The sequence below is a fragment of the Cebus imitator genome, unplaced genomic scaffold (assembly GCF_001604975.1).
Source record: "Cebus imitator isolate Cc_AM_T3 unplaced genomic scaffold, Cebus_imitator-1.0 Scaffold24, whole genome shotgun sequence".
NCBI classification, from domain to species: Eukaryota; Metazoa; Chordata; class Mammalia; order Primates; family Cebidae; genus Cebus; species Cebus imitator.
Genome location: NW_016107339.1, coordinates 11,419,740 through 11,430,725, shown reverse-complemented (window position 1 = coordinate 11,430,725; position 10,986 = coordinate 11,419,740). Strand labels below are relative to the sequence as shown.

The window sequence follows — 10,986 nt, the reverse complement described above, 5'->3', positions numbered from 1 at the left end:
TTTTTAGTAGAGACGGGGTTTCACCATGTTGACCAGGATGGTCTCGATCTCTTAACCTCGTGATCCACCCGCTTCGGCCTCCCAAAGTGCTGGGATTACAGGCTTGAGCCACCGCGCCCGGTCAAGAATATCATTTCTGAGTTCATCCAGGAGCTAGACAGTGTTAAGCTGTCGTTCCTACATAGAGCTTAATTATCTTAGGATTTTTACTTTCCTTATTCTATTAATAATGAGAGTTGAATGTATTTTATTCTTTTTCCCACATTATTTTTATTTAGATTCTCTTTCCAGTCCTCGAAAGAACCCTCTTGAGAGAAGCCCCTCTCAGGGCAGACAGGCTGCCTTTCGGCCTCCAGCATGGAACCGCTTACGCTCTAGCTGCATGGTGGTACGGGTGGATGACCTGGACATCCACCAGGTGAGGACATGGGGAAACATGGTTGGAAAGAGGTGGAGCAATTTACTTGGAAGGCAACTGGAACAGTGTGAACAAAGTTTTGGAATTTTGGGACTATTTGCCTCACTTCTAGGAAGATTAATAGTTTGGCTGGTGAGATCAGGACTTGGGATTTCCCCCAGTTTTCCTGTGAATGCTCTGCTTTGAACCTCCTGCTGAAAAAACTAACTCGTGGATCGTACGAGGCAGATGTGAGAATGCCTGAAATATGTGTGAAAGACACTGTGTTCCCTGTGACAGACTTTAGAGGGATGGTAGAGGTTTTATGCTTCCTGAGTGGAAATGGAGGTCTGTTCTAGGTGTGATTGTTGGTACTAACAGTAAGTTGTGATTGCTTAGGTTTCCACAGCTGGTCAGCCAAGTAAGAAGCCATCTACCCTCCTTTCCTGCAGTCGGAAACGTCACAACCTGCCCACACAGGTCTCTGCCATTCATATTGAATTCACAGAGTATTACTTCCCAGATAATCAGGAGCTTCCAGGTGAGCATCTAGGCTGGCTATTTCTTCTGTCTAGCTCATGCTTTTCCCATTTGTCAGCCTTGGGACCACTACTTATATTTTTATTTGTTGTTAGGAGTTTTTCAGTGTTTGAGTTAATTTAGCGCACTTTTGTTAAACACTCTGCCCTGTATAAATGTGTACCTTTGCTTTGTTGATAATAGAGTTAATGTTAGGTGGTAAGAGTCTAGCTATTGCTTTTTACAGGATGTTTCTTTTCTTCCCTCTGCTTTTCAGTTCCTTGTCCTAATCTCTACATTCAGTTAAATAGTCTGACATTTACTATGGATCCTGTCAGTTTGCTCTGGGGAAACCTCTTTTGCCTGGATTTATACCGCAGCTTGGAGCAGTTCAAAGCTATCTACAAGCTGGAAGATTCAAGCCAGAGAGATGAACATCTGGACATCCGACTAGATGCCTTCTGGTTGAAGGTGAGGGGAGAGTGTGACTTTTGTCCCCTGTTGGTAGCCACAGTTGCATTTTTCCAATGGATATATTCTATGATTCTGCTCTGCCTATTTTGTGAAATTAAGGAAATAGTTTTCACAGCCCAAGTGATGTTTTACATGTGTTTAATGGTGGGATGCTGAGATACTCAGATGACCGTTCTGAATTGTATTTCATTTTCTTTGTTGAAGGTGAGCTTTCCACTGGAAAAGAGAGAGCGGGCAGAATTGCATCGTCCCCAGGCCCTTGTCTTCTCTGCATCAGGCATGATTGCCACCAATACACGTCATGCCCCACATTGTAGTTGTTCAGACCTCCAGAACCTCTTCCGGGGTTTTGCTGCTGCCGAGTTCTTTCATTCCAATTATGATCACTTTCCTAAGGTTCCAGGTGGCTTTAGCCTTCTGCACATGCTTTTTTTACATCATGCCTTTCAGATGGATTCCTGCCTGCCTCAGCCTAATACCCTCCCTCCCCAGAGATCTAAGGCTTCCCAGGATCTCTGGTCTGCCCACTTTACCCAGATCTCCTTGGACTTTGAGGGAACCGAAAACTTTAAAGGCCATACCTTGAATTTTGTAGCCCCCTTCCCCCTGTCCATTTGGGCCTGCCTACCCCTCCGCTGGCAGCAAGCCCAGGCACGGAAGCTCCTTTTGGCCTCAGAGGGGAGGCTGAAACCGTCAGCCAGCTTTGGAAGTCCTGTGCAGTCTGAGGCTCTTGCCCCTGACTCTATGCCCCATCAGAGGTCAAAGACTGAGCATGACTTGAAAAGCTTATCAGGCCTTACAGAAGTCATGGAAATTCTGAGAGAAGGCAATAGTGGTATGGACAGCAAAGAGCCTCTGACAGAGCTGGAGGATGTAGCAGATGTTCATATACTTGTACATTCCCCAGCCCCTGTCCTTGTGAGGCTTGACCACTACCAGTACTTGGCTCTGCTTCGCCTGAAGGAGGTGCTGCAGAGGCTTCAAGAGCAGCTGACTAAGGATACAGAGTCAATGACTGGGTCTCCCTTGCAGGACCAGACAGCTTGCATTGGAGTTCTCTTTCCCAGTGCTGAGGTGGCTCTGCTTATGCATCCTTCCCCCAGTGCTGACGATGCTGACTCTGCAGGCTCAGATAGCACTAGCCTTGTAGATTCAGAGCTGTCTCCTTCAGAGGATCAGGAACTGAAGTCTGACGCCTCATCAGACCAGGGCCCAGCAAGCCCTGAGAAGGTCCTGGAGGAAAGTAGCACTGAAAATCTGGATGCATCCCAGGAGAGGCCACATAGCAATGGAGAACTGCAGGACTCAGGTCCACTTGCCCAGCAGCTAGCAGGGAAGGGCCATGAGGCAGTTGAGTCCCTACAGGCCAAGAAACTGAGCAGAACCCAAGCCTCCAGCTCACCAGCTGTATTGAAGCCCCCGGCTGGCAGGGAGACTGCTGTGGATGGACAGGGCGAGCTCATCCCCTTGAAGGACATTGAGGGAGAATTGTCAAGTGCTATTCATATGACCAAGGATGCCACCAAGGAGGCTCTACATGCCACCATGGACCTCACCAAGGAAGCTGTGTCCCTGACTAAGGATGCCTTCAGTTTGGGCAGAGATCGAATGACCTCCACCATGCACAAGATGTTGTCCCTGCCCCCAACCAAGTGAGTGGTTCTGTGCCTCCTTCACTCATCCCATCTCCTTCTAGTTCTGATCACTGGGTTTAAGTCCTCTCACTGTGTGCATTTCTAGATTGGGAAGCACCATATAGTCCAAGAGAATGCATAGAATGGCCTATTTAGTGGGAAGTTTTCAAGTCAATATTTATTGCTTCTTAGAATCAGATTATCTCTTTTTTCACTGATTCACTTTTTTTTTTTTCCCTTCAAGACAGGTCTTACTGTGTTAGCCAGGCTGGTCTTGAACTACTGGGCTTTGCAGTCCTCCTGCCTCAGCTTCCTGAGTAGCTGGGATTATAGACATGTGCCACCATACCCAGCTTGATACGAATATGCTATATCAGGATAATGATACTTGGCATAGGTATAATGTTCTTTTCAGTGGGCTTTCATGTAATTTTTTTGTTTGATTCGATCCCCACAGCAGTGGTAGGGTGGCCTCAGACATTTGTATCCCGTTTATAGCTGAGAAAACTGAGGAACCTGACGCTTTAGAGTGGATCAGCTCATAGATACCCAATATCTTGTTAATAGAAAAGCTGTGGCTTTGGACTTCTTTCTTGTACCCTACCAATATCTGCCAGAATAATAGAGAAGGAAGAATTTCATCCATTCAACAAATATCTTTTGAGCCCTTTCTGTGTGCTGGGCTCTGTGTTAAGCACTGGAGGTACAGGAGGGAGTAAAGAGAAACAGAAATGCACAGTGAGAAGAGTAGAAAAGCATGGATTTTCCCATGGGTGCCTTGTGGTTTTAGGAAAGATAATTGAGTCTAAGGGAAGTCTTTCCTGGAACTCTTTGTGGTTTAGAGACCATGGTATGAAGATCAGTGCATTTAGAGCTTTTGTCTAAGTGAATTATGTTAAGTGGATCTCTAAGCAGTGCCTGTGGATGAGCTAGTACCTGCTAGGATAGACAGCAAGGAAGGAGAGGAAAACCCAAAGGGTTGAATTGTATAATAATACTAGCCAACATTTACTGAGTGCCTTCTGTGCCTGACAAGACACAGTCCTAAGTACTTACAATATTAGTCCACTGAATTTTTATAATAGCCCTATAAAGGCCAGGCACGGTGGCTCACACCTGTAATCCCAGCACTTTGGGAGGGTGAGGCGGGCAGATCAAGATCGAGACCATCTTGACCAACATGATGAAACCCCGTCTCCACTAAAAATACAAAAATTAGTTGGGCTTGGTGGCACGCGCCTGTAGTCCCAGCTACTTGGGAGGCTGAGGCAGGAGCATTGCTTGAACCCGGGAGGCAGAGGTTGCAGTGAGCCGAGCTCGCGCCATTGCACTCCAGCCTGGCACTTGGCGACAGAGCAAAACTCTGTCTCAAAAAAGAAAAAGCCCTATAATGTGAGTACTAATATCACTCCCTATCTCACAGATGAGGAAACTGAGGGTTAGAGAGGTAAGAAACTTGCTCAAGATCATACAACTTGTGAGTGGTGGGGCAAGGATTAAAAGCCTGGACACCTAATCATCCAATGCCCTGCCTTTTCTAAATGGAGACAAGTAAGGGAGATAGGAAAAGAGCAGAGGTGAAAAAGAGAAAATAAAGATGTGTAAAATGAGCCCTTTTAAAATATCAAGAGTGTCTTTCTAACTGCCCAAGCCAGCGGCCTTTCCTCAGTCCCCCTTCTGGACTCCTCTATGGTAGTTAACATTGCTGATCGGTTCATTCTGAGCATTTGTAACCCTGCCCATTTACTGTCACTTCTCTGAAAGAGTCTTTTCTTTTTCCTTGGCTCTCTTCTTCCTTTTATCCTATAGGTATAAATATTCCACAGGGATAGGCTGTCCATTTTCTGATCACTTTTGTCATAATTTTACTTTTTAATTTTTTTTTTTTTTTTTTGAGACAAGGGTCTCATTCTGTCTCCCAGTGGCACGATCTCTGCTCACTGCAGCCTCAACTTCCCAGGTTCAAGTGATCCTCCCACCTCAGCCTCCTGAGTGGCTAGGACCCCAGACATGTACCACCATGCCTAGCTAATTTTTGTATTTTTGGTAGAGATGGGGTTTTGCCATGTTGCCCAGGCTGGTCTCAAAACTCCTGGGCTCAAGTGATTTACCCGTCTTGGACTCCCAAAATGCTAGGATTATAGGTATGAGCCACAGCACCTGGCCTGCAATTTTATTTTATTTTTTAACTGGTGATGCCAAAATTTTAATTTTTTAAATTAAAAAATGGTTTGTGGCTGGGTGCAGTGGCTCATGCCTATAATCCCAGCACTTTGGGAGGCCGAGGCAGGCAGATCACGATGTCAAGAGATTGAGACCATCCTGGCCAACATGGTGAAACCCCGTCTCTACTAAAAATACAAAAATTAGCCAGGCATGGTGGCATGCACCTGTAGTCCCAGCTACTCAGGAGGCTGAGGCAGACAAATCGCTTTAACCCAGGAGGTGGAGGTTGCAATGAGCCAGAATTGTGCCACTGCACTCCAGCCTGACAACAGAGCAAGACTTTGTCTCAAAAAAAAAAAAATTGGTTTGTGTTTATCGTGTTGACAATGTAGGAAATAAAAGAGTAAAGAAAAAAATAGAAAAATCACTTGTAACAATACTACCCACAGATAACCACTATTTACTTTTAGGTCTATTTTCTTCCAATCTTTATATTTCTGCATTCATGTATACACTCATGAGTGGTTATGCATATGATATATACAAATGCTGTTTACAACAATAGGATTATATTATTTCTACAATGTTGCATGCTGCTTTATCCACTCAGTGTTTTATTGTGTTATTTCCCATTCATTAGGCATATGAATACACGATTTTTATTTATTTTTATTTTTGGAGATGTGGTTTCACCATGTTGGACAGGCTGGTCTTGAACTCTTGGGCTAAAGTGATTCTCCCACCTTGGCTTCCCGAAGTGCTGGGGTTACAAGCATAAGCCACTTCCCTTGGCTGAATACATGATTTTTAATTGCCCTATTGTATTCTAGTAAATGGATAGATCATGATTTATTGATCCATTTCTCCATCTGGGGAGTCATTTAGTCTGTTTCCCATTTTTCTCAGAACCAATGCTGTATGCAATGTCCTTATTTTTGTGAACATTAATCTTTGTGAATATTTTACATATCTAAATCTTTCCTTAGGATAAAAACCTAAAAGTGAAATTATTGGGTCAAATGCTACAAACATTTTTAAAGTTCTTGATGCATTTGCCAAACTTTCAGGTTTGTATCAGCCTGTGCTTTTTAATAGTTTCTCTGTAGATATCTGTCTCCTTTATTTATTTTTTTTGGTTGAGACAGGATCTCACTTTGTCACCCAGGCTGGAGTGCAGTGGCGTGATCTCCACTCATTTCAGCCTCAGCCTCCCAGACTCAAGCAATCCTCCCACCTCAGCTTCCCATGTGGCTGGGACCTCAGGCGCATGCCACTGCACCGGCCTAATATTTATATGTTTTGTAGAGATGGGGGTCTTGCTTTGTTACCCAGGCAGATCTTGAACTCCTGAGCTCCTGCCTTGGCCTTCCAAAGGGCTAGAATTACAGGTGTGATACAGCATGTCCTGCCTCCTTACTTTTGTTATAGTCTATATTGTCAGTCCTGACTTCTCTCCCCTCCCCTGCTCTTCATTTAAAACTATCTCTGGACATCATAGCACATGGATCTCCCAGGGGTGCCTTGAAACTTACATATATAAAATAGAATTCCAGCTGGGCATGGTGGCTCATGCCTGTAATCCCAGCACTTTGGGAAGCCAAAGTGGGTGGATCACCTGAGGTAAGAAGTTCGAGACCAGCTTGGCCAACATGGCAAAACCCTGTCTCTACTAAAAATACAAAAATTATCCAGGCGTGGTGGCGGGTACCTGTAATCCTACTTGTACCTCCCTACTTGGGAGGCTGAGGCAGGAGAATCGCTTGAACCCTGGAAGCAGAAGTTGCAGGGAGCCATGATTGTGCCATTGCACTCTAGCCTGGGCGACAAGAGCAAAGCACCATCTCAAAAGAAAACCCAAAGAAACAGAATTCCTTATGCCTCCCCAGATCAGCTCTTTTCTTCATTTGATAGTAACATTCTTCTACTCATTCATGCTCTTCATTTTAGCTCTTTGCCTTGTACACTTGTTTGTCATGTTTTGACCTTAATTCCTAGATCAGTGGTTCTCAAATTTGAGTGTGCATCAGAATACTCTAGAGGGTTTGTTAAAACATAGTTTGCTGAGCCCTACTCCTAGACTTCTTCATTCATGGATTGAGATGGGGCCTGAAAATTTGCATGTCTAACACATTCCTCATTGATTCTGATGGATGCTCCTGCCAGAACCACACTTTGAGAACACTGCTCTCGGGACTCTCACATCAGTTGTCCCTGCCTGTTCCCACACATAGACTTTTTAGTATATAAAAAGTACAGTTGATTTCTATATTGGGGGTATTTAATTATGAGACATCATTTCTATATTGGGGGTATTTAATTATGAGACATCCATTACTTGCTAAAAGTCTTTTCCTCTCCAGGTTGTTTGAAAAAGTCAGGCTAAACTTCCTAAAACATAGGTGTAATCTTTTTATTTCCCTACTCCAAAACCTTCACACTTTTTCCTTATATCCCCTGAATTTAGTTTTAACTTCTAATATGGCCTAATCAATTATTATGATACATCCATATAGCACTTTACAGTTTTCAAAGCATTTTAACAATTTTTTCTTCAAGGTTTTCTATAATTTGGCTGCCATTCTTGTGGCAAAGTGAAAAAGCACTTAGTGGGAAGTTAGGAGACTTGAGTCTTTTATTTTTGAGACAGAGTCTCACCGTGTCACCCAGGCTAGAGTGCAGTGGTGCAATCTCAGCTCACTGCAGCTCGACCTTCCAGGCTAAGGTGATCTCCTCACCTCAGCCTCCAGTAGCCGGAACTGTAGGCATTCACCACCATGCCTGGCTAATCTTTGTATTTTTTGTAGAGACAGGGTTTTGCCATTTCACCCAGGCTGGTCTCGAACTCCTGGAGTCAAGCCTGTCTTGGCCTTCCAAAGTGCTGGGATTATAGGCGTGAGTCACCATGCCCAGCCTGAGTTTTTCTTAATTCTACCTTTAACTGTGACCTTGGGACGGTTTCTTCATCTGTAAAATGGGAGGGTAGTATTAAAAGATCCTTAAAGATTTCTTTTCACTGTATTAATGCCTTTTTAACTTTATCTTCCATTGCTCTCCCTGACAAACCTATGCTTCAGCTAGGCAGAGCTATTGCACTTACCAGTCTCTTTTTGTTTCTGGTTCTATGCCTTTGTTTATGCCATTTCTTGCCTATAGAATACCTTCTTCTCTCTTTCACAGTCCTTCAAGGACCACCTCAGATGTTATCTCCTACCACAAAGCCTTGACCCTCTTCTCCTTTTTCCTCTTTGATATTGTCTAGCCTTTGGTTTGTGCCTCTGTCCCTTTGTTATGGCATATGTGACTTACTCCCATTAAATGTTATGTATGGATAAACTTTTCTAACAGATTATAAATTCTTTGAGAACTGGGGATGTGTTACTCATCAGTGTATCCATCCCCCACTCCTGCCCAGTGCATAGTATGATGCCTTGCATCAGAAGCTACTCAATACTTATGGAATGAATGCAGGTGACTTCAGGTGCCATTCATCAGCACCAGAGCAGTAGGTAGCTGGTCTCTTCTGTATCTGGGGTGACCTTGAATAACCTTGACATTTAATGTTGATATGAGAGAGCTGTCTGTGCAGTTAGAGATGTTGAAATAGAAAGATTCAGAAAGGCCAGTGATTGAAAAATGACTTCATCTCTATATATCCAGTAATATGTAATGTCAAAGGTGTATGTTCCCAATAACTGTCTGAGCTGAAAGGAATGGGTGTTGTAAGTGGATGGGAACAAACATGTCTCCAAAGCCACATTTGTGGTTTTTGTTTTTTTTTTTAAACAGGGAGCCCATGGCCAAGACAGATGAGGGGGTGGCAGCCCCAGTGAGTGGAGGTGCTGCGCGACTCCGATTTTTCTCCATGAAGAGGACTGTATCTCAGCAGTCATTTGATGGGGTCTCATTGGATAGCAGTGGCCCTGAAGACCGGATTTCAGTGGACAGTGATGGCAGTGATAGCTTTGTGATGCTCTTGGAGTCTGGTATGTGGGAGCAGAGCCAGGCAAAGTTGCAGAAGTCCAGAAAGGCTCTCTCTGCTGCCTGTGTCAGACTGGCAGGGTTAAAGAGAAGCCAAGATATGATAATATAGACATTTTCTTAACCAAGACAAAAAAGAGAGAAAGAAATTCTAATGGATTCTTGGGTTTGGTGCCATGTTTTCTAGGTTATTGGTTAATAACTGACTTCTTATCACAGAAAGAGATTCAAACCAAAAGAGAGACTACAGCCTTATAGATAAGTCAGGATTATCATGGTTGGTATCAGTGGTGTAAGGTGTGTTTGTAGTCTTTTTTTTGTTTTTGTTTTTTGCCTATGTTGTCATTGGAAAATAGGAGCTTTTTATCTGTCAATAAAATGAGAAACTTTTAGGAATTAATCACCTCTGTAAGTTACACTGGTTCTTTCAGTTTATTGAAATAGAAACTTATGATCCCTTAAGAGTATCTAGGCTGGGCACAGTGACTCACACCTGTAATCCCAGCACTTTGGGAGGCCAAGGCAGGTGGAACACTTGAGGTCAGGAGTTAGCAACCAGCCTGGCCAACATGGCAAAACCCCATCTCTACTAAAAATACACAAGCTAGCTGGGCATGGCGGCAGGTGCTTGTAATCCCAGCTATTTGGGAGACTGAGGTAGGAGAATTGCTTGAACCCGGGAGACAGAGGTTACAGTGATCGGAGATCATGCCCCTACACTCCAGCCTGGGCGACAGGGCGTGACTCTGTCTCCGGAAAAAAAAAAGGAAGGAAAGAATATATTGTTTATTTATTTATTTATTTTTGATACTGACAAATTATAATTTTATCTATTTATGTGGTATTAATACAAAGTGATGCTATGATATATATACAAACACACACAATGGGATTTTTGAACCAAACTCACGTATATGTCACCTTAAATACTTATCTCATTTAGCATAGTGTCCGTCCTCCAGATTCATCTATGTTATCGCAAATGGCAGATTTCCCTCTCATAAGGCTATATAGTATTCCATTGTATATTTGTACCACATTTTCTTTGTCCGTTCATTGGCTGATGAATACATAAGTTGATCCCATAACTTGGCTATTGTGAACAATGTTGTAGTAAACACAGGAGTAGAGATAGTTCTTTGATATACTTTTTTTCATCTCTCTTGGATATATATCCCAAAGTGGATATGGTAAGCCTATTTTTAGCTTTGAGGACCCTTCATACTGTTTTCCATAATACCCATATTAATTTACATTTCCACCAACAGTGTTCTAGCGTTTCCTTTTCCCTATGTCCTTGCCAACACTTTGTTATCTTTAATCTTTTTGAGAATAGCCATTCTGACAGGAGTGGGGTAATATCTCATTGTGGTTTTAATTTAAGAGAATGCACTGTTTCTTAAGCTGGGTGATGTGTACCATGTTTGTTATTATTTTGAATTTATTAGGGAAGATTTCATGTCTAGGTATGAAAGTAGACAATCAAATAATGAACCCTCATATACCCATTACCTAGCTTTGAAATTAAGAACTCATGGCAGGCCCAGTGCAGTGGCTCATGCCTGTAATCCCAGCATTTTGGGAGGCTGAGGTGGGCAGATCACTTGAGGTCAGGAGTTTGATACTAGCCTGGCCAACATGGTGAAACCCTGTCCCTACTCAAAATACAAAATTAGCCAGGCATAGGCGCATGTGCCTATAATCCCAGCTATTTGGAAGGCTGGGGTGGGAGAATTGCTTGAACCCAGGAGGTGGAGGTTGTAGTGAGCCGAGATCGTGCCATTGCACTCCAGCCTGGGTGACAGAGCGAGACTCCAC

General features: G+C 43.4%; 1 protein-coding gene across 1 annotated transcript in view; it reads left to right on the top strand.

The window, feature by feature from the left end:
- UHRF1BP1 (UHRF1 binding protein 1) overlaps window positions 1–10,986 on the top strand; it is an 85,934-nt gene that overhangs the window by 68,272 nt on the left and 6,676 nt on the right. Inside the window, exons 11-15 of the mRNA XM_017522268.2 lie at window positions 279–418; window positions 797–938; window positions 1,194–1,387; window positions 1,595–3,042; window positions 8,977–9,173. Coding sequence (XP_017377757.1) covers window positions 279–418; window positions 797–938; window positions 1,194–1,387; window positions 1,595–3,042; window positions 8,977–9,173 — 2,121 coding nt within the window. The remainder of the gene's footprint in view (window positions 1–278; window positions 419–796; window positions 939–1,193; window positions 1,388–1,594; window positions 3,043–8,976; window positions 9,174–10,986) is intronic.